Raw genomic sequence first — 24,678 nt, forward strand, 5'->3', positions numbered from 1 at the left:
TAGAAACGCCTCTGAAATAATCTTTTTTGAGGCAGGCGACAAAGCTTGACCTCTCTCTCCCTTTCTTTATGTATTATCCATTTTGCGTCTGGAATCAGAGTTTCTGTGAGTATCCTGATGAGAGGGGTCCTCTGATTTTTCTATGAATCTATTCTACTATTTCATGCCAATGACCTCCTTTTGTTTATTATAAATCCTTAGAGTAATTTACAGTCAATAGTACCTCAAATCTCTGCATTTGCTCCACATTAATAGATTATTCATAGTGGAATCAATCCAAGTTGTTTCCCCTGAAAGCCGCTGTGTCCCCCTTCCAGTAATCAAATTATTTTAAATGGTCCCAAAAATCAGGTTAAATATATGTACATACACATTTCTAGATCTGTTAGCTCTCTATACCTACTTAATTATGCACTTATTTTGGTTGAATGTCAAGCTAAAGTTGCACTTATCAAAATGGTACCATTGCCAAGTGCCTTTTATTTATTCATGAATTACCCTCTCCAATTAAAAGCTTGTTCTTTACCCCTTTAAAATCCTTATTAATTTCTCTAGTTTGGGATGGGAAATGCACCTGGGTTTGGTGGGAAATTCTGACTTTACCATGCCATACCATGTGGGTGGACTTATTGCCCCAGATTTAAAAATGTACCTAATGCTATCTATTGGTAAATGCCACCTCCCACTTTCCAATTAAACAATAGTAAACAAAAATGCCTTGGCCCTAATCTCTTACATCAGTGCCACTGTCGACATTACCTCACCCGTGGGAGGTGATTGATACTTCAAACTGCTCGGTGGGCTTGTCGTGGATTACATTTTAAGTATTCACAGCCTACTCATCATATCTTGTCTGTTTTCCTATATAAAATTGAGGGTTTGCAGTTCACTACATGTGAAGTCATACTATGCGAATTAAGAAAGATGGGAATTGTTAAATTGGAAGATGTATTTGAAAGCAGAGACTTCATCACGTTGACTAGATTTTGTGAATGGATCTTCTCTTTATTTTCGAACACATTTCTGTATCTTCACATTAAGGGCGAGGTAGCTACTAAGTACCAGCTACTATTCTTCAACATATCTTGAGGGCGAGTAATGTTTCAAGGGCTACCTCTTCTTTGTACAAAATAGCGAGGACTTTGACTAACTTTCGGACGGGTGCATCTAAAAGTAGGGGAATTTGCCTTGGGTATCACTACTGAGGACTAACAGTGGATTAAAATCTATTTGCAAACAAAGAGAATATCGTTGAACTACAAACATAGAGCCCTCTGTTTCAAGCTCCTCCACCAGGTTTATTGCACTCCATTGAAAGTGTGTACATTTGACTCATCTGTATCAAGTGCGTGTCTCAAACGAAAAAAAGAAGATGCTAATTTCGTACGCTTGGCCTGGTTGTGCCATCATGTATCTGTTTTCTGGTCCTAAGTTACTAACATCACACAGGTACCCTTACAAGATAACCCATTCTTCTGTCTTCTAGGCCTTCCACCATCACCGGCTGGTAAAACGATTAGCAGATTAATTACTCAGATATTACTGCTGGCTTGTAAACATGTTGTACTCCAGTGGTTGAATACACTGCCCTGTATGCAGGTAAAATAGATAAATGAGTTTACAGTTAGTAAGACACCTACCGTGAACTGGTACATTCCTCCTCTCATCCCTAGAACACGTGGCCATGTCTAAAACAACATTTAAGAGATACTTTCCAGGAATTATGCATATAATATAGTATTTGGTTTATTTATTCTTTTCTCTGCAAATTGGATGCTGCATCTAACATTTGTAATAATCCTTGCACCCAATTTCACATGTTAATGGATGTTTATTGTGCTCACGAAGGATCTGTTCATTGATTTACTGTATTATTGTTTAAATGAGTAAAGAGATTTCATAATATAGATCTCTTGCAGTGAAAAGTGATCATCAGTGGCCACACCAGGAGTTCAGGGTGGCCCCCACACTGTACATCACTCTGCCATCACTATGAGATTTGCCTTTGCACAGAAGTAGCTGGTGGCCCACAGGATTTGCAAGGGTCACTAGAAGCTGCAAAAATGCAGATCAGTGAAATTGATGAGCAGAAGCATATGTAGTAGAATGACGAGGTGGAATGTGTCTGTTGGTTGATCTCCTGGCACATGCACCTTATATGGCTTAACCTCATGTTCATCTGATCAGTTATATTGCAAATTCAGAGCACTATCAAAGTTCCAGACGTTGTTGTATTGCACAAGAATATTTGTTTGAAGCATCTAGGTAGATCCCTCCCTTGTGGGTTTGCAAATCTTCAGTGACTGACATAGCCGTTTAAAAATGGCAATAAACCTCTATTGGGCAGAAGCAAATATTATTTGACTTTACAAGATTGACAAAACTAACCAATTTTTACGAAACTGTACATACAGACGCGTGGGAACAAACATTCATTGATGCTTTTATGAATTACGGAGAGGAGGGATTTCATAACTTAGTTGATTGAGGTAGGTGCTGTTAAATGCTTTTTCACATGAGGCAATTTTAGCGCTGTGGCTTATACTTATGACCCATGCCCAGTAGACTGGGCATGGGCCAGTGGCCTGAAGGTGGCAAATTATTCTATGAAGGCTTGATGATGGTGGTACAATTGAACAGATTTCTCATCACGGCGCTGATGCATTAACTGATTTGCTTAGGACAAGTTCAGGCATATGTTTCCATTTATCTGGCACTGGTATGGCTTAGTGCACTGTAGCATACGAAGTAAGTTACAAAACCACAAACACATAAATCCCCCTGTTCTTTTCATGCCGTGGTGTGCTCACACTATTTTAAATAATATTAGGTTTCTGTCCCACGGGAGCTTTGAGTGGCAAATATGTCTGATATTGATTGGGTCCGAGGCATCACTGAGGAGTGAGGGTCATGTTTCTGTACACCTATTCATACAGACAGCTTTGTTATTCCGAAAGGTTACAAAACGCCATTAAAACATATATTATACATACACAGCAACATGTTCCATTTCTTAAGGGAGATGGTAAAATGGGGGTTCCCTGGGGCCTTGCTCAATATTTTGATAGCCCTTCATTCTAATACCAGAATGAGGGTCCGATTAGATCAGCAGAACAACTATACCAACTGGATTACTGCTGATAGAGGCCTGAACCAAGGTTGTGTACGGGGCCCTTTTTGTTTAGTATGTACATTTTGCACCTCAAATCTGTCTTTTCAAATGAGTGAACCTGCCCAAACTGGGCTTGTTTGCCTTGCACTATTTGCTTTTCGCTGATGATCTTACTTTTATTTGATTTCACACATACGATTGCAACGTGCATTGTCTGTGGTTAACGACTATTGTAATAATTTGGACCTGACTCTTGTAGAGAAATAGAAAATTCTAGTGATGTACCCAAAAAAATGTGGTACAGCCCAGTTAACGAGTAGGGGCTTTTAGCAGTTCTTATCAGGTTGTAAACTAGAAAAGGTAGGTACATTCAAAAACCTCAGGGTGTCTTTAACTTCTACAGGTCTTAACTCAGTCGCTTGCCTCTTCAATCTTATCTGCTACCACTCATTTGTGCCAACTGGATGTAAGATCTGGTACATTTTCCTTATCACCGGCTATATTATATTATCAGCAGAAAGTTGTACCGAAGGTTATTTATGGTGCTGAAACATTTCCAGATAAAGGGGACTGGGCCAAGGTTGAAGCTAGAATTTGGAGAATACTCTTGTCTCTACCTCAAAGAGTTCCGTTGCTCGCTATTCGCCATGTGTTTGGTCTTATTTCCTTTAACTCACGTATTGTGTGGAGTCGCTTTCGGCTGTACTGTGGTTTTTTGGTTCCCCCTGATGGCTCATTATTTACATTTTTAGAAGATGACATGAACTCGTACTCCTGTCCAATTTTAGTTAAATGGGGTGAGGAGTGCATGAGTCTATCAAGTGAAATTGGATCATCTAAAGAAGAATTATTTAGTTATCCCCTTTGTGTTAAGAAAAAGTTGTGTCTTCATGACTGGGTTACCAATCAAGATTAGCTTACTGCTTATAAACTAAATACTTTTACTTATGATGTAACATCTTTTAATGTATTACAATCTTTTTTACTTAAGCACCCTTCTAAAAAATTTCAGAATATTACTGTGAGATTAAAATTTTACTTGTTTCGCACACAGGATATTATCGGTGCCGGATTAAAAATTCAGAAACATGAAAGGCTATGCTGTCTTTGCAACAATTTATTTAAGGTCGAAACTTTAGAACACCTATTTCTTAGGTGTAAAAATATGGTATATTTGTGTAATCAAATGTTTAATAAGTTTGGACCATATGAGGATGCTACTTTTCAATTTATTTTTTGGCAACATCTGTTATGTGACCCTAACACTGTACTTTGTATTGCTGCTATGAGATTTGTAAGTCTTCGATTTGTAGATGAAGAGTGTCTGTTACGTTAATTAGGATGTGTTTTTCTTTCCCAGTCATTTTAGCTGATTTTAAAGCTGATTTTAACTTATAAATTATCTAAGGTGTTTTTTGTGCGTTTGTGTGAAAAGCTTTTGTAAAGCTAAATCATACAATAAATCAATAGAAAAAAAGGGGATGGTAGTTTGGTCTTAATTTTATTTTCTTTGCATTCTGGGACTTACAGTGCTGGATTGATATTGGCAAAATCCAGTACTACATGTCCCTGAATGCAAATACAAAATAAAGTAGGGTTATTATCTCCAACTGGAATGGGATTTGTTGGCATGCAACGATTAGAGGTTGGGGGCCAAATAATTCATTGCTAGGGGCCAGCAAGAGCCAATCTATGGGGTATGGATTGGCTCTTGGAGTTAAATACGATTGTCAATGCAGATTGTGATGCCTCAGACATTTATCCAGTCAGAAATGGATGTCACTGAGTCCACATAGGTTAAAACAGTCAAAATGAGTGTTTCTCACACAAAGCACACAAAAAGCAATCACAAAACAAAATGGCTAGGTAAAAGCAGTGCTCCAGATAGGATTTTGTATTGGGAGTATGTTACACCCAATATTTTATAGTTGACAGTAAAATTATTTTTTACGGAGTAAAAAAGTTATTGTCATTCCCAATGGTAGTATTTAATAAGTGAGTACAAATATGTTTAAACTGTAACCCCATAATGTTTTTGTAAAAAACACTTATTTGCACCTAGTTATTTATGCACTTCAAAAGATACATTTTTACCAGTTTGAATCAGTAATAATATTAATTTCCTCTCCTCGCACTGTGTGTAGTACTACTAGTACATGTGCAGGAGCTGCTATTTGTCCATTTCCTATTTTTGTTGGGGGTATTTTTACTTAATATTTTTATTTTTGGGGAGTATTTGACAATTTTATGGAGTAAAAGTAGCCGATACACCCCTTATCTGTTGAGGAACAGGCAGCCACCATCATGGTTAAAAGACTACAACACTGTGCAGCCAAATAAAGGTATATTTACATACCTGCCACCAGTCTGTGACACTAAATGGCTTTACATGGTGAGGAAACTCCCCCCGACACAAAATAGTGCCCTGGTAGCCGTATAGAATACTTGGGGCAGCACAGAAAAGTAGCTCTGCAGCCTTGAGGTGGACCTCAGCAGAGGGCTCTTAATCAGCAAAATAAGATGATTCCAAAGACTAACATAAAGTCAAGGGGCCTAACAGTCATCAAAAGGGAGTCAAAAAATGACTTTCTGACATAGAAAGCACTTCCCCCACAAATCTAGGCCTTTGTCCGAGTAGCATTACGACCCTTCTCATTTCTCTTCTCAGGCTCTAATTCTGTATTTTCCACCTTGTATGGATTTCTCTCCTCCTTGGCTCATGTCTACTTTGTTTCATTCAAACCGGCTGTGCTCTTCACCATCCAGTCCTACTGCTCCCACTACTAACCTCTTTCACCAAACTAGTATAGGTCTTCTTAAATCATGTACAGTCTATGCTGTTTCTCTTTGGCCTGCTGTGATTCTATGGAGTTTTCACATTGGCCAGACCTGCTGCTTGCCTCTTTTGCCCCTCCCTCTGTGAGTCAGTGGCTATCTACGATGATTAAGGCAGGTGACCCACCCACTCAGAGGTCCTGCTACGGGCTCTGGACTTAGTTCGTTTTGTGTCTTATCCTCTTTCATGCGGGACTCTCCTTGCTCACCACAGCTCTTCCTAGATATTGGATGTCAGATACAGCCATGGTATGTGTGAGTTGGGACCTCTTTTTGCAAGCCTGGCACAGGTTTTTTCTTTTCACTGGTGCTCTCCTACACAGGGGGCTTTTTTCTCTCATTCCATGTGGTCTTGCTCTGGCATACAAAGCCACACATACTGTTTTTTACAATCATAGGGTTCTTGAAATTCACAGGCATTAGCACCAGATAATCCCCAGTTTCTCGCATGCCATTACCTTAGCCCATAACTTTGTGATGGTGATAATTACTTTTTTAAAACTCCATGTGCGATCTGAGGATGAGGTATTGGTCATATATCACAGATAAAACTCTCTTCAAAGTTTTAGGCCAGATCACTTTAATCAGGACACTGCCTTGAGTGTGAGGGGCTCTCTGCAACTACTACCATGTAGTACCTTCAGGTAGCTCACGACTCTGACGAGATTGTACCGGTCTACAGAGACTCCTCCAGGCCTTGGGAGGGACTGCCTTTGTCACAAAATGTGAAATTCCAGATCACAAATTATGTTGTTGTTCAGTTTAATTGCACAAAACACATTTTAAAAAAAAAAAGTTATCCTTTGTTTTTTTTAAACGGTGTTCAATATTTTCAATATTTTGTTTTCTTAAGGTTTTGAACTTCAATTTCGCCTTGGTCCAACTTTACAAGGGAGGGAAATTACTGTTTTTACAAACTACCCTGCTCACGGAGAACCGTTTATTCGTCAGAAATTCCGTGCACTACAGTGGCGCAACCCAACAGAAAGAGAAGATGACTCTGACAAGTTCTGTAAACTTGATCTTCAGATTGCCGGATCATTCCAGTACTATTTTGACCAGGAGTAAGTTTATTTTTCAACTTTTGGTACTAATATAACAATTAGTTATTATACAAATGTTAATAGTTCTGGTACTGTTTTCAGGTTACTCCAAGTCTACAAATTATCAACTGACTACTGCTACTCTCTTAGCTAGCAACAAACGATTAAAACCAAGTTGCACGGTTCAAGGACGTTTAATAAACAGAAATCTAAGCATTTAGGGTTACCAGAGTTTACTGTACAAACGTTCCACATTATGTTAATTTGATTTATAGCGCACACCGCTACCACCAAAGGGCAGTCTCCAGGCGCTCACGTGGCTCTGCAAGAGAAGACAGCTGGGCGTGTTCTGTTTAGTTTTTATTTATTTTTACATTTATAGCAGCACACAAAACCTTGAGGCATCTCAGCGCTAGTGACAGTATATGTGTGGTACACAGACCTCAGTGTGATGACATAGCAAGAGAAGTCGCAACAAGGGTAAAGATCAAGTGTACATTCCGGTAGAGCTACGCCTCATGGCGTGGGGGGCTACATTCGGTGTACAATTGGCAGAATAAGTAACATTCAAGTAAAAGCACATTCCAACAAAGCCACGCCTCATGGTACGGAGGGGCTACATTGGGTGCGTTGGGAAGGATGGGTAGAGGTTTCAGGCCCCTCAGAGATTTTAGACAAGGTAATTGAAGGGGGGGGTCACCCATAAAATTTGATTGTAGTAGAAATCTAGCTGATTTCAGGGGTAGCATTACGTGTATAATGAAACTTCATTTTAGAAGGTAGACGCCATTTTGGAAATGACGCCTAGTGCCATGGCTATGCTTGTATGCTCACAGTTAGTCCAGAGGGTTAGAAGGGGGTGGGTGCGCATTCTTGGTTACTGTCTTGAAAACACACACACAGCCTGTTATTTAGCGGAGTGCAAGCAGAGTGAAAGCAGTTGGCTGGTGGCTGGAGACTTTCTGCTAGAATCGAAGTCTGCTCTCTTGTTTTACTGTTTGGCAGAGCATACAAAAACTGTGTACCAGCAGAGAGCAAGCAGAGTGAAAGCAGTTGGCTGTGGTTACTGTAGCTACTATACTCCTTTTGCTTTTCACCTTGACGGATATCCAGAACTCACTGATGGAGTTGGAGATGGAGTCAGAGACCGTCACCTCACGCCAGCTGCCAGCGGACGAAATGAGGACCGCGCTGAGTGAAGACCCTGAGGTTAGTTTTCAGAATGCAGCAGCGAATCACATGACATCTGATAAGTGTGAATGATGGCTCTTTTGAAGGGGTGGATCTGCCAAATTTAAATATCTCCGCCAATGTGTGCAAATATATGCTGTCACGGCAGGTGGACGTTTTGGTGACTGCATCTACTGCATCATATATTGAAAAATACGGCTTGTTGAAACCACCGTCCCCATTAACATTTCTGCTAACATCCTCTGCTGTTTGTTCCTCCATTGCTTGATCGGGGTCTTTAAGAGACTCAGAGTCCCAGGATGCATCTGCGGCTCCACTGAAAAAAGGAAGGAGCATCATGATGGTGCCAACAGGCGGAGCAGTGCAGGGACCAAAGCTCAGAGCTGTTTCTAATTGGTGCGAGGTAGCACCGGTTGCGAAAACTGGTTCTCGTTCGCTCTCTTTTGGGGAAATGTCGGACAGACCGCTTATAGACCAACGATTTGGCTCATTGGAATTATGTTGGGCAGCGAATGGCACAAGTGCAGAGTCATCTATTTACCCGTCTCCAGTGTGTGTTCTTGGGGACACTTCTTGGAATCCCATGTACAACACAGACGAAGCAAACATCAAACACCTGGGGAGAGGCCTTGGGAATCACAAAAGGTGATCTCTGGAAATGACCTACAACTCATTGGAAACCACCGGGCCTGGTAATTGAAAGTAAGAACGGAAACCAAAGATTCCATTAGAGAAACCCTGCGTCAACTGTGGTGAGTGTTAGCCCTTTAACAGACTCTGTGAAGGGGGAGGAAGGAGGTGAGTTAGAGGACGCTGTTCTCCTGGAAACTTGGAATTTGTTGAAACACAGTGGTGCGGGGGGGAATACCCAATCAAGAACGTATTTCCCTCTAAGAACCCTCAATCTGAAAGGCTTACACAGCAATGCACCTCTGAAAGAAACAGCACTACCCAACAAGAAGGGACCCAGAGTAAACGACCGAGAAACGCTAACAAATGCTCATTCCCAGTGTTGGCAATAGATCACGTGGTGCAGCCGCAATTAACGAGGACCACACCTTCAGAAACTGTTGAGAGTTTGGCTACACTAAACGCACCAAAAGAAACTACAAGTGGCGCCCCAGTGGTTAATGATAATAATCCAATTGAGCGGATACAGCTTAACTCAAAGGGGAGAAAGAGGAGAAGAACTGAGCAAGTTAGGGATGAGGACTACTCCACCAATGTGTATTTACCAGCAGTGCTCCAGATACGATTTTGAGGTGGGACTATTTTTAAACTTTCAGAGTAAATGTGATTTTAAGAGAGTAAAAATGAGTTTTCTCCTTTGCAAGAGAGTAAAATGTCTGTGACATCCAGCCGACGTGTGCAAAAACTGTATGGAAATCATTACTATGCGACAGCTTTCTGCATTGTGACAGAATACACCTTTCATTATTTCTCTAAGGTCTGGCCATTTGATCTCTCGTGTATATATTTAAATGTTGAAAACACAAAAACGTAGCAAGCATACATTGTATTGTGTGTTTTGAGGTTCGATAGCAGAATTGTCTTTTGATGTTTAATGAAAGTCCTCCTTTCCTGGAGCTATTACTACCTAATGGTATTCCAATATTATGATACAACAGTGCAGAGAGGCAAGGACTCCATGCTAAATTCTATATCTAAACTGATGGCCAAATGGTTATTTATCTAGTGCTTTTTGCAAAGCGCTGTACATAGAACATATTTATTACAATTATCACCAAACCGAATAAGGTACTCCTTTTACTCCTACGTCCCGTCCCCTTTCCTCCATACTTATGGGACATCTCCGTCCTGTGGGAGGGGACCGGTGCGCTTTGTAAAAGCATCCAAAATTCAAAATTCAAAAAGAAAAGGTTTTCTTTTGTCCTTCCTCTCTTTCGACGCGGGGCCGGCACGCGGCCGTAACCCCGCCCATCTCGGCTCCGCATCGCCCATCAGTCCTTTACTCCACTCGATCGGGACTGGACGCGCTTGCATCCTCAGAAGATCTTCTTCCTTTTTCCTTCTCTCGGGCTCTGTCTGTCTATGTTGATCAAACTAGACTTTCCAGATTGTTCATCGTGTCGCCGACGCTTCGCGAGGGCGGACCCCCATCCTCTTTGCTTAGAGTGTTTGGGTCCGGATTGCTGTTGCGACTCCTGTTTTTATTGTGACTCCCTTTTGGTCCGGGCAATTCAACGTCGGTTGGAGCAGTGGGAGGAGGTGTTTCGACGTACTCCTCCTTCGCATTTTCAGGAGTTTATCAACGAAAAGAAGAAACGCCCGGTGAGTTGTTTACTTTTCAGAGCACCCCGGCCAGGAGATATCTTTCCAGGCTCTTCCCGTGCCGGGAGGAGCGTTGATCGCTCTGTCACCGGGGATTGCCCCGAGGTGCCTTCTGGGCCTAATAATTGTACCAGAGTTTTCTCCGAGGTTCTCCGTAAGGGGCCTGTGGATACCGGAGCATGCTCCGAGGCCCCTCCTGTGGGGGCTACCTGTAGACCCTGTTCTACTGAATCGTGGGGTACCGGAGCTCACTCGGAGTCCTCGTTATCGGCTTCCCTCAAAAGTACCGAGTCCTCGGCTGGGCTTGGTGTTACCGAACGGATGTTAGAGGCCCGTGCTAGTAATGTTGTTACCGGACCTGGGTCTGAGGTCCCTCGTGCAGAGGCTCAAGCCCTTATCGGTGAAGGTACTTCCTCACCGTTCCCGCACTTGTGGCAACGCCAGAAGTGTTGAGGGGGCAGGGAGTGAAAGTTCTTCCCTTACCGGCAGTCCCGAGGTCCTTCCTGGGAAGGCTAGTTCAGCTATTGGTATGTCGCAGAAACATTCCAGGCCTCATAGTACCGGCTCGGCCGAGGTTCCTTATGTAAAGGCTAAGATTAAGACCCCAGATCCACCGACGGGGACCCCTGCCACACTTCCACATGTGCCGCAGTTCCCCTCAGGTGATGACAAAATGGCGGCCATTCCCGCAACGACCACGGTGGCCATTTTGGGCGCTCACCCTACAACTACGCCATCAGCCTCAGGTGTAGGAGTTGGTTCCGCGGGTGAACACAAAGTTCCTTGTACGCATCCGTTTCGTCCAGTTTATGATTGGAACGCCCAGATGCCTCTCCCGCACAATGTCTCGCTGCATGTTGGTTCGGCACCTTTGATTTATGTGGACACTTCAGGGGATGGGCCTATGTGGCAACCGTCCCCGCTGCGTCCCTGGAATTATCCTCCTCATGAGAGGCCTTCTCCGGCGGCTCCAAAACCGTCTCCTGAGGATGCCTTTTTCGGAAAATTTCAGAAGCTCATGCTTACCGACGCCATGAGAGAGTATTTCAAGGGTCTTTTTCGGGAGATTTGCCCGCCCGCGCCTCCGGCTCCACCAGTGGTTACGCCGGCACCACCACCCTCCACTGACCCTTCCGCCCTTGCCCCGATTGTCCCCCGTGGACAAGACGGTGCCTGACACGGTTCAGCAGGATCCTGACCTGTCGGATGATGCGCAGGGCGAGCAGGACAGCGAAGACCAGCCCCGCTCTATTAGAGCTTTTCACGACCGGGTACTGGACATGATGTGCTTATTGGATGTCCCAGTGCCCGAGGTACCCGCTCCGCAGGAGGGTGTGCTTTTGGGGGTGTTCACCTTGTCTCCTTCGGAACTTACTGGCCTGTTCTTGCAGAAGGACGTTCTGGCCGAGGTCCGCAGGGTCTGGGAAAAGCAACACTCTGCACTTTTCGTCAATAAGAAAATTGACGTGCGTTACAGGCTGCATTCTTCGGAAGAGGTGGCCCTGTCATCTTGTCCGCCCCCCTCCTCCACAGTGGTGGCCGCGGCCACTTTGCAGTCCAGGCCTGCAACGTCCTCTTCTACGACAGCGACTCAGGTTCTGGGGAAAGAGGACAAACTCCTGGACTCCCTTGGGAGGAAGATTTTCGCTAACTCAGCCTTACAGCTCCGGTAGGCCAACACGGAAGTGGTGTTAGCGGGGCAAACATGAAGATGTGGAAAGGTCTGTCAGAGTTCATTCCGGTCGAGAAACTGGAAGACTTTAGGGCGGGTTTATCTGACGCCAGAGTCTTGTCTCAGGATATGCTTGAGGCCGCGGCTCATCGCGTCGACACGTTGGCTCGGGGCCTTATTCTGGGTGTTGACACCTCTCGACAGGCGTGCTTGCATGCCACCAAGTTCTCGAAGGAGGTACAGGCCTGCCGTTTGACAGTAAAGAGCTTTTTTCATTCCACAAAGGATGTGGAGCTCATCAAAACAAAGGAAAGCACCCAGACAGCTAAGTCCTTGTCTGTCCTGGTTAAAACTCTTTCAAGACCCAGAGACTGCTGTCGCAGAGCCGGCCCTCCTCTGGTTTAAGGGGCTTCCTAGACCTGAAATCCCACGGAGTGGATACTCCTTCGGGTAATAACCGCTGGAGGCAGCAACGGACTGCAAAATGAGGGTTTTCCTCGCTCGCACGAGACCCCGGTGGGAGGGGTGGGTTGCATTGCGTCTCATTGGGAGGCGTGGCAGACCATCACCGAGGACAGATGGGTCTTGTCAGTCGCTCGGGCGGGCTTCCGCTTACCCCTACCCCATACCCCACCCTTCAAACCTCCTTTCCAGCAGTCGGGATCGCCCTCCCTAAAAGCTGAGGTGCAGAAGCTGCAGGACCTCAGAGCTGTGGAACCCGTTCCTCTTGGCAAGTGAGGGGAGGGCTTCTACTCCCGGCTGTTTACGGTGCCCAAACCCAACCAGGCTGGCCTGCTCACCATCCTAGACCTTTCCCAGTTCAATATTTTCCTACCCCAAGAGAAATTCAAGATGATCACGCCTGGCCAGATACGGTCTTCCCTGCAGATGGGCGATTGGCTCAGCTTGGTGGATCTTCAGCATGCCTACATGCATATCCTGATCTGGGGTCCACACAGGAGATATCTCTGTTTCTCTGTTGGAGAGGAGCATTTCCATTTTCGAGTGCTTCCTTTTGGCCTAAGTTCGGCACTGAGTGTCTTTACGAAGATGATGTCGGTGATCGCGGCCTATCTTCGTCTGCAGGGTATCCATGTATATCCGTATTTGGACGACTGGCTCTTGCGCAGCCCTTGTCCGCTGAAAGCTGCCTGCAATCTTCAGTCTCTCCTCCAGCTCCTGTTCCACTTCGGGCTGTCGGTGAACTGGTGGAATACATCCATTACGGTCTCTCAGGACTTGATCTTCCTGGGTTTTCGCTGGAACACGATCGACTGCAGAGCCTACCTGACTGGCGACAGAATGGCGGATCTGTTGGCCACGCGTCAGATGTTTGCGCAGTCAGAGGGCATGTCAGCCTGGTGGTTCCAGAGGCTTCTGGGCCTCATGGCCTCGTGCATTTTGGCGCTTCCTCTTGCACGCCTCATGATGAGGCGGACTCAGATGGCTCTTCAGAGTTCTTGGCTTCAGGCTATGGATCCGGACTCCAAGTTGATAACGATTCCGGCTTCCATGAGAGCGGACCTGGACTGGTGGTCGTCTCTCAGCCCTGTCGGTGGGGGTGGGGTTTCAGGACCCAGCTGTGACAGTAACGGTCACGACAGACTCCTCCCTTCTAGGGTGGGGTGCGACGTTTGATCTTCTTCAGGTCTCGGATCTTTGGTCGACGCAGGACAATCTCCTCCACATAAATCATCTGGAGCTCCTGGCGATCTTCCCAGTGCTCAAGGCGTTCAGACCGATCACAGCCAACAAGGCGGTCTGGATTCACACAGACAATTTGGTGTCGATGTTTTACATCAACAAGCAAGGGGGCACCACGTCTCCCTCGCTTGTGGAACTGTCCATCCAGATTTGGGAGTGGGCGGTTCAGCATGGTGTTTGGCTACTTGCAGTACACATTCCGCGCCAGCTGAATGTCACGGCAGATGCCCTCAGTCGCCGGACGATAGTCAGCTACGAGTGGGAACTGAAGGCGGAGGTCCTCTCATGGGTTTTCCTGCGCTGGGGCACTCGGAGGTGGACCTCTTCGCTACGGAGACAAACAAGAAGCTTCCTCTGTATGCCTCCAGAAACAGACTTGGAGCCTCCTCTCTGGGGGATGCTCTCGAAATTCCATGGCACAACATGAGGGCTTATGCCTTCCCACCTGTGCCTCTAGTTCATCGGGCAATTTGTAAATTGAAGAACTTGGTGAACTGTTTTCTTCTGCTCATTGCCCCGTGGTGGCCGGCCAGGTTTTGGTTCTCAGACCTTCAACACCTGTCAGTGTATCCGCTGATCAGGTTACCGGTGCTCAGCTTGGCGGCGTGGTGCCTGAGTTCAGGTCTTTAGAACATCTTGGCCTGTCCGTGGATAACATGCGCATTATCCAGGCAGCCAGAAAACTTTCGACTAGGTCCCAGTACAAAAGCAAATGGCTTAGGTTCTGTCATTGGTGTTTAGACAAGCAGATGGACCCAAGGTGGGATACAATTGACACGGTACTGTCCTTTGTATCCCACCTAGCAGAGTTGGGAGTTCATGTTTTATCATGTAGAACTTGCCTTTCGGCGTTTTCTGCCTATTTATCTACGGACCAATGTTCTTACTCTCTGGCTAACCCAGTGGTTAAGAGAAATTTTGCAGGCTTGATGCGCCTCTTTCCTCCGATTCGCAGTCCGCACCCAGCGTGGGAACAAATGTGGTCCTGAAGGTGTTGTGCCATAAGCCTTTTGAACCAATGGCCACGGTAGACCTCAAGCACCTCTCATGGAAGGTGTCCTTTTTGGTGGCCATCACTTCGGCAAGGCGTGTGAGCGAAATACAAGATTTGTTGGTGCAACATCCCTTCTTGGCTTTTCACAAGGATAAGATAGTCCTAAGGACAAACCCCGCTTTCTTGCCGAAGGTGGTTTCTGAGTTTCATTTAAACCAGTCTATTACCTTGCCGGTCTTTTTTCCGAACCCTGCTTCAGAGACGGAAAGGGTTCTACACTGTCTGGATGTTAGAAGGGCTTTTAAGTTCTAGCTTGACAGGACTTCTGAGCTTAGGAGCTCTTCTCAACTGTTTGTCACTTTTGGTAATCTGCAAGGAAAGCAGGCCTCTAAGGCGACCTTCTCCCGGTGGATCGCGGTCTGCATTACGGAGTCTTACACTGTTCAAGGGCTGAAGCCACCTAAAGGTATTCATGCACATCTGGTGCGGGGCAAGGCAGCTGCAGTTGCTTTTCAGAAATATGTCCCCTGGGAGACCATCGCAAAGGCGGCTACTTGGGCCTCCCAGTCGGCTTTTTGTAAGCATTATTGTCTAGACCTGAGTTAAAGAGCCGATGCCCAGTTTGGTCAGGCTGTGCTGAAGAACCTGTTCCAGTAAGGGGTTTTTCCATCCACCCATTGTTCCTGTAAGGAGTGCTTGGGAATCTCCCATAAGTATGGAGGAAAGGGGAAGGGACGTAGGAGTATAACCAGGTTACTCACCGTAGTGACCACCTTACTCCTAGTCCATAGTCCCCTTTCCCCCATACGCCCGCCCGCCGTCCCCTCTAATAAGGTTCCTCTCTTATTGCTAAAGGGTCTCTCACCCGGCGATAGAAAAGGACTGATGGGCGAAGCGCGGGGCAGAGCCGAGATGGGCGGGGTTACGGCCGCGTGCCAGGCCTCGCGTAGAAAGAGAGGAAGGACAAAAGAAAAAATGTTCTTTTTGAATTTTGGATGCTTTTACAAAGCGCTCCGGTCCCGTCGCACAGGATGGAGAGATGTCCCGTAAGTATGGAAGGAAGGGGACTATGGACTAGGAGTAAGGTGATCACTACGGTGAGTAACCTGGTTAATCAACCTTGAAAGGATGAAAGGCTGAGTTGGCCTTGCTGAGATTCGAACCTGCAACCTATAGCTCACGCACAAATCGCAGCAGCGAGTGCTCAACCAGTTGAGCTTTCTTATTGGCTAACATCATTCAGAGGTCGGTTAACTGAGTATCGACTGAGGTATAATAATCACAGTGCCTAGATGTTGGACAAGCCATGTATGACGCGCTACATAAAGTTAAATACCAACCTGGATTATCACAGGGACAGGTTTTGCTGAGTTTCTATTTCAATTGCAAGGAAATTAATAAAGCTATCGTATTTACAAGATTTTCATGCGTAAAAAGGCCTTTTACGCACCTTATCTGGCGGCATGTTTACCAGGAACGATATTCCGGAAGGATCGCCATCTGCCCTCTGCAGTCTTAAGGGCAATCTGAAACCTATGATAATAAATGACACAAGGCAAGACTGTGGGCAGGGAATCCATGCAAACACAATCACGGCAATTGCCTTAACCATGGCCACTCTGAGAAAACTATATGAGTCAATACACAATGAACTCAGGGACCAGTCCACATTGTCTGCAATGCTGCCCTCAAAAATATTTTTTATTGAAGGCTTTGTCACTGCTGTCCAAGATAAATTAGACAAAAATAGAGAAGTGATTACAAACATACTGCATAGCGTTTTGGAGCTGATTATAGAGTGAAAAAAACTCCAAAAGACAGTCATGGGCAAGACGGGACTCAAGTACTGATGTATTCGAGAGACAGTTTGTACAAAGGGGTAATTTGGCACAAGCAAAAACTACCCCACAACATCAACAAAGACTTATCCACTCAGTTATAGAAGTGGATACAAGAGCACTTTCAACGCAAACAACGTATACCATCTTCAATAGTCTCTTCGATGACTGGGGCAGGGCTTGTAGAATGTATTCCTCTTGCTGTCCAGGAGAACTGTATGGAGGATGAAGTGCCAGAAGAACAGGAGAGGGATTAGGAAGCACCAGTGACACAAACTGAAGAGGACTGTATTATCCTGAGTCCTACAGTCAAGGAAACAGTGGGAATTATACCTGATATTTGCTAAAGCCTACGCAAAAGGACAAAAAAACAAGGGACTACCTACTCCCGAAAAGGCTCTAAAGGCTGGAGCCCAAAACATCCCAAAAGTAAAAGTAAAATCAAATGAATCTAAAACATTCTTTAAGAAAATGACTACACCCCCCCTAAAGAGATTAGATCTTCCAAATTAAGGAAATCCAAGGAGGCACAGATATTCGTAAAGGTGGTAAACAAGCATGTCCCCGCTGAGATTGCAGTTGAGGGAAAGCATGACGGATGAGGGCATGATGGAACATCTCATGGGGTTGTCGACCTATTCACATGAGGAAGTAATAAATAATGATCAAGAATCTCACAGCTCAACAGAACATAGGAAAGAAACTGATGATGTGAGATCAGTACGGGGAAACAAGGAGCTGAAAACCCTTGAGGAAACCAATGAGAATTCTGTTTTAGAATTTAAAACAGAATACAAACAACTGTCTTTAAAGTAAGTGGGAAACCATGCCGGCACTCCAGTTGGGGATAAGAGATCTTCAACGCTAAAATTCACCTATGCCAAAGTCACTGAAAGCAAGTGCTCTAGTCCACAAGACAGTAAACATACTCACAAAAGAACCAGAATGGAAAACAGCGATTAGCTGTTTGCCATTGGAGAGCCCATAATTGCACTGGAACAACTTTATTCTTAGATGATCGCCTCACCCTGAATAGGGGAAACATACTTTGACTGTTGAATCACATCCCTAAATTGGGAAAAAATACAACCACAGACATCTCCCGGATTGAATTCCCAAGTGAAGATGGTTTGGACAAAAGTGGTTGTACGTTTTAGAATCCAAGCGCACTAAACAGACTATTTTGGAAGAAATCTCACACTTCCCTCCGCTAGCGTTTGTTCTGACTGAAGTGCCAGATAAGAAAGAGAACAACAGTAGAGACAAGGATACCAAGACGGTGCCTGTGAGGAACCATCTAAGAGATGCCGTGGTGCATGAAAGGATTCAAGAAACAGCCAAATCAATGAAGAGGTGTAACTCAAGGGAGGAGGTGAAAGCTACTCTCCGAATCACTGTGGAAAATCCAAAAGGCATAAATACAGAAGTCGCTGTTGTGAAATGCAGTGGGGCAAGATAAAAAAAAAAGAAACGACAGGAAAGATTCTTGGTCGTGGTTAGCACAAGCTCTTATCATGGAAAAAAAAAGAACTATAACTACCTTCCCAGTTGGCACCAAACACCTGGTTGATAAGCAGTTGGAACACAAGAGGATTTGGACACCTGTTTTCAAAGGAGGAGATCAAATGAGATGACTACAGTGTTATTTGCCTGCAAGAAACTTGGCTGAGAATCACATCGGTCTTAGATGAATTTACTGCTCATCTGAACCCAGCTGGGAAAGGAACCAGAGAAAGACCTGTAACAGGACTTCTAACCCTAATAAAAAATGGAAATACCTTTGAAACATTGAAGACATGGAACTTAAACACCTATACACAGGTATTCCAAATCCGGATAAAGGGTATAAGGACAAGCTGCTTGGACTGGTTGATCCTGTTTAACATCTATTTAAATGAATCTCAGACTCTGTTCATAAATGGGATCACGTATCAGATTGCCATTCTGATTGAAACCTTAGAAGATCCACTGATCATAATCTGCAGTGACTTCAAATGACGACCATGGAGAAAAAACTGAACTCATGTACTAAGGAAAATGAGCCTCTGCATGATTCTGAAAAAAAGGCTTCCGATTGGAAATGGTTGCAAAGGTTTGTGGGTTACATCAGCTAAATGGTCACATGAAAGGAGACATCCCGGCATGCCCGACATGGGGGTGCAAGGATACAAGCAAAGTCCTAGATTATGTTTTTGTTTCAGATCACCTCCACTCCAGCGTATTGAAGTTGAAGGTACTACCGACGGCAGGTAGAGTTCATAAAGTAGTAAAACTTACTTGCACAGCAAGGGTCCCCCTGCCTAAGGATACTTGCACAATGCCCCTTCAAGTAACACAAGATCGTAATCGGTTAGTGATGAACAAAAATATCAACCAGCGTTTCAAACCTCATACCATAACCAAGGAGTGGAACAAGGGTGATCTGGTAGATTATCCTAAATTGTTGATGTTAGTTGAAACGAGAGCATGGATTAAAGCCTCACTTTTTTTGCACAAACATTGCTACGATGTTGAACTGGTGGACGAAAGAAGACAATTAAGAGCAGATCTAAAAACACTACAAAATAGGATCAGTCATCACGTGTAGCCTTAATCAAAGTCCGTAAGCAGAACTACAGGAATTGGGTTAAGGCTCATAAATATAAAATGATACAGGAGGTCGCAGAGCAAATGCTCAAAATAATCCTAGGAAAAAAGATGGGAGACATATGGAAACTGTTAAACACAAGTAATACGCAAAGGGAAGTTTTGCAAGCAAATGCAGTGCCAGAAGTAATATGGAAAGAGCACTTCACCAACATGTTTGAAAAAACAAGACCAAGTCAGCAGATAAGGGAAACGACTTTGAGATTCCCTTGGACATTCCAGATCAACGTGGAGGATATTCTCCTCCTGCTAGTAGCGCCAGGGCACCTGGCCCCGATGGGTTTACAAACATCATCTTAAAGGAAGAACTGGAATTATGGACGAGATTCCTGGCGTTCTTATTTTCGCAAATCAAGAAAATCGGGCAAGTCCCTAGTTCATGGAAGACATCTGTTGTCCCAATATTGAAGAAGGGAGACAGGCCAGCTCTGGGAAACTACAGACCTATCACCCTACTGGACGTAGCTGGCAAAATATTCGCCAAGCTTATCTGGTGTGGCCTAGAAGCATGGTCGCGAGAAACTGGACATTTCGACCTATGGGAATCTGGGTTTGTAAAGGAGATGGGAACCTCGCTAAATGTCTTTCTGATCAACCTTTTGAAAAAAAGAGCAAGCAAGAAGAACAAGAACATCTATCTGGCTTTCATCGATCTGTCCCATTCCTTTGATTCCCTAGAAAGACCTCTGCTATGGGCAAAATTGGAAAGATGGGGGATGTCCAACTGGCATCTTGGAAGCAATAGAGGACCTACATTCAGAAACATTGATGAAAGTAAGGCTGGACCAGGGGGGAAAATTGTCTTCAACTATTGTTACATCAATACAAAAATGAGCCCACCAGACCAGTGATCAGAGCAGTAGTGAGAGAGAGCGGAATCATAGTGGATACCCAGGAAGAAGTGAATAGAGTGTTTCTGGAATTCTACAAGAGATTGTACAAGGATGAGGGGGGCGATAGCACGGAGATAGTGGAAACCCTGGAAGACATTGGCTTGCCTAAAAGAAGTTCGGAAGAGAGAGAGGGCCTAGAGGCCCCAATCACAATAGAAGAATTAGAAGAAGTGGTGGTGCTATTGCCCACCGGCAAGACTCCAGGAACTGATGGGCTCCCAGGCGAGTTCTATAAAAAGTACAAGACTGAAGTGCTCCCCCTGCTGCTAGCAATGCTGAACGAGGCATTTGAAATAGGAACGCTACCACAATCCCTGAGAGAAGCGATTATTCTCGCACTCCATAAACCTAATAAACCAGGCATGGAGTGTGGATCATATAGACCACTGTCCATGCTGAACCAAGACAGCAAAATACTTACCGCGGTGCTGGCTAATAGAATGAAGTGGGTCATTGGTAACTTAATTCATCCTGACCAGACAGGGTATGTCCCGTGTAGGAGCATATCAGAGAATTTAAGACGGCTCCACCGTGTTGTGGAGTGTTAGGGAGAATTCTCTGTTTAGGCTGAATTTCCTAACCTAGTGAGTCCCCCAGCAGCTTTGCTGGATTTTTGGGGTTTATTTTTTTTCTCCTGCCAAGAGTGAGACTCTTTTACCCTCACTCTTGGGCATAATTTGAGTGTGTTTCTTTGAATCTAGATGTGTTTAATGGGCTATGGGGTCTTTTACCCCATAGGGCTTCATGTGTTTTTGTGATGTGTGTTACACAGCACCCTCAGTGCAGTAACACGGGGTGTCATAGTGACCCCCCAGTATAGACTCCATACCCTGGGACTGACTACTATCTCCCAGGGCATAAGTCACCATTGACTTTACTAGTCTTAACTTCTGAACAGAACCAGTACAAGCCATCATATTGTGGACGTACTGGCTGGGGCAATTCAATTGCCCCAGGGTCTGTTAGTCGAGGGGGCACGTCTCCGTCCCCCCTGATCGAGTTTTGGCTGGTGGCAGTGGATACTACTTTTTATATTCAACCGTGAATATTTTCCTATGGGATTTCCCATTGTTTTAGGCTACTATCTTTATTTAATTATTTACGGTAGCCTCGAACATACTGCCGGTTTTTTAATTAATATTAATTCTCCGGTTGGTATTTTTTGCCAAAACTTGATTCTAAAATGGCGTTTGTGTTCCCTTCTGTGACTCCAACCCAAGTCGAGCCCTTTGTTCCACTTTTTGGCGGGCTTCTCCAAAGTGGTGCCACTCTGTCTGGGGTACTTAGGAGGGGTGGAGGGGGATTTAGGCACCCTGGACTGAGTTACCTAGGCAACTCAAGTCGCACTCCGTCCTGATTGGCCCAAGTGGTGAGCCGGCTGGCTCACCACTTAGCATGTTTGAGTGACAGCTAGGCTGAGTCAATGGGGGTTTTCTGCATAAAAGCAGGGCTTTGGGGACTGGAACTTCAGAAGTCGCCAAAGGACCTAAGAATCCGACGAGGGAGAAGCTGAGCCGACCTGCCACGACGCCACCACCGGTGGAGCCCTGCTGGACCGTCTCACCACTTTTCCCAACGACAGAGGAGATCTCCCGCCGGAGAGTCTTCTTCCTTTGACTGGTGGGGATAACCAGTTTCACCGTCTTTTCGCCTTCCCGACGTACCTCGTGGCCGCCTTGCCTGTGCCAAGCACCCCGGCAACCGGGATACTACGTTTTACCACGACCGCGAAACAAAGGTACCACCTTTAACCGGAAAACTCCGCGGCTGGTTTCTTCCCTGCCAGTGCAACGACCTTCATCTTTCCTCCAAGTCGAGATCTTCTCTTCCCCTGGACGACAACGCGACTTGCACCCACTGCCAGGAACAACTGCCACCGCTGGAGGATCCTTCCCACTTAAGGTACCGTGTCCTGTCTGGCTTCCCTTGCCACCGACTGTACGGGGTAGATTTAGCCCCCGGGTTTCGAACCTGGGTTGGCCTGGGACACCCTGGCTAAACTTTCCTGAGCCTCTCTAAACTCTTTTTGAACTCTCTGCAAGACTTTCTAAGCCTAGAGTAACTGTGTGATCTGCGCATTTGTGCTCTGCTCTCTCTAAGAGTGGGCCCAGCCTTTGGACTTTGGCTCACCAGTGACTTTTGCTCTTCTGCCTTGATAACAGTGTTCCTGAATCTTAGAGTGGTGTACCTTTCCATATTCTGTCTTTTTCCCTCCCTTTCCCACAAACTTATTGGAGTGCCATCTAGTTAAGCGCTCACCTCTGTATGAAAATAAGTGGTGTTTTACTGAGACTTATCTGATAAGGAAAAAGGGGTGTATATATTACAATAGTAACGGTGTTTAGAATATTTTACAATAAGAGTGCTGGAGTGTTTCAAATAGTGTGTTTTTAAATAAATAATTATATACTTTGATACCAAAGCTCTGGTCAGTGTTTGCTTGTATTGGTGTGTCTGAGTGCCTATTGTGTATACTTTGCATACTGCCTAACTCTTCTTGAGAGAAGTCTGACTGCTCAGCCACAGCTACCAGGTAAATCTGGGTGGTACAGACTGCTACCAAGTGGGTTTACTGCTAACACCTGTAGTCTTAAATCTTTTGCAGTGTTCCCTAAGGGAACTGCACAGGTTTCTGCCTAACATGGAGCACGTGAGAGGTGACTCGAGTGAGATGGCTCTTGCATCACTGGACGCGGTCAAAGCGTTTGACTCCGTCAAGTGGCCCTGGATGATAGCATCCTTGAGTAGTTACGGGATGGGACAAAGATACCTTCGATTGGGTAAAAGTGCTGTATAGCACGCCACTGGCTAGAGTTAAGATGGGGGCTTGTATCTCACAGAAGTGGCAACTTGTCAGGGACACCAGGCAGGGATGCCCATGGTTGCCAATGCTGTACATACTAGCGCTAGAACCACTGACAATATATTTAAGACAACAATACGGAACAATTGGGATCCACGTAAATGGGGAACCGCAACTAATTTCGTTATATGCGGATGATATGCTATTGTACCTGCAATATCCCAAGAAAAACCTCCAATACATACTGGAAATAATGGCGAGATTCTCAGCACTATCGGGCATCGCTGTTAACCCCAAGAAATCCTGTATATTCCCACTGGGGAGGTATATAGGAGTCCCAGGAAAGCAATTGCCAGTCTTACAAATACCATGGGAAACTGATACATTCAGGTATTTGGGGGTAAATGTTTATCACACGGTGGAGAAGGAACACAGGCATAACACCGAGAGAGAGGTAACAAGCATAGAAAATAGCATGAGATTCTGGATTAAACTACCCTTGGCCATGATGGGAAGAGGCGCACTATTGAAAATGATTGTACTACCCAGATTATTACATTATTTCGGGACCATACCGTATATGATACCAAAACGTTTCTTTGCCAAACTTCAGAGCATATGTAGGGGGTTCCTCTGGCACGGTACTAGGAATAGAATAGCCCTGTGGAAACTGCAGAATATGTACGACAGAGGGGGCATGAAACACGTGGCCAAACGGCTATCTGAGGACACTACGTCAGAGTCCAGATTGCTGAGTCAGGAGTGTGGCCCGTACTTCCTCAAAGAGATGATATGGCTCCCCAAGTCGGAAGTGAGAGGGTGCCTGGGGATGTTGGAGCTGGGATGGAAGATATGGCGAAAGTCATGTCAGGCTATGGAAAACCCAGCCACAAGTTCCGTGCAGATACCGATAGTGGCATTTGTTGCAGGGGATGAACAACTGAGAACGATCCGAGGGCGAAGGGAATCAGTGGGGATTGCAACAGTGGGAGACATATGGCAAGAGGGGAAGATAAAAGAATTTGAGGTGCTGGCGGAGGAGACAGGGTTACAAGTGGGGCAATACATCACGTATGCCAGAATGGTACAGCAAACTAATAAGACATGGTCTGAAATAATACTGGAAGGACAACCCGACAAAGCCATAGAAATGATGTGTGACATGGCAGACGAAGGGCATGAGACTTCTAGAATTTATGAGCTCTTGATGTCCAGGATAGGGAAAGAAGTGACCCAACTAAGGTTGGACTGGGAAGAAGAGGTTGGGGAGGCTATGAGTGATAGTCTGTGGGAAAGTGCCCAAGGGTACCATAAAAAGGTGTCCAGAAATGCGAGGCTTCAGCAGATACAGATGTATGTAACTCACAGAGCATTTTTAGCCCCCCAACAAATAGCTAAATTTGAGAAAGCGGAACGACAAACATGCCCTAAATGTGGAGAAGTAAATGCAGGAATGACGCACATGTTTTGGGCATGTCCAGAAATTGGGAAGTTCTGGGGAGAGATAGCCCATTAGTTAATGGAAAAAGGGATTAAGATAAATGTAGAATCAGTATGGGCATATATGGTGGGGGGGTTCCCTAGGCCGCGACAACTGAAGCATGTAAGCAAGCTGAGGGACCTGGCATACATACTTGCCAAACAAAGAATTGCCA

General features: G+C 45.2%; 1 protein-coding gene across 3 annotated transcripts in view; it reads left to right on the forward strand.

Annotated features, from left to right (window-relative positions):
- AGL (amylo-alpha-1,6-glucosidase and 4-alpha-glucanotransferase) overlaps nt 1–24,678 on the forward strand; it is a 973,499-nt gene that overhangs the window by 185,543 nt on the left and 763,278 nt on the right. For all 3 annotated transcript variants that reach the window (XM_069641544.1, XM_069641542.1, XM_069641543.1), the window contains exon 3: nt 6,801–7,011. In XM_069641544.1, the coding sequence (XP_069497645.1) occupies nt 6,801–7,011 (211 nt within the window). The remainder of the gene's footprint in view (nt 1–6,800; nt 7,012–24,678) is intronic.

The sequence above is a fragment of the Ambystoma mexicanum genome, chromosome 1q (genome assembly GCF_040938575.1).
Source record: "Ambystoma mexicanum isolate Mex_15411 chromosome 1q, UKY_AmexF1_1, whole genome shotgun sequence".
NCBI classification, from domain to species: Eukaryota; Metazoa; Chordata; class Amphibia; order Caudata; family Ambystomatidae; genus Ambystoma; species Ambystoma mexicanum.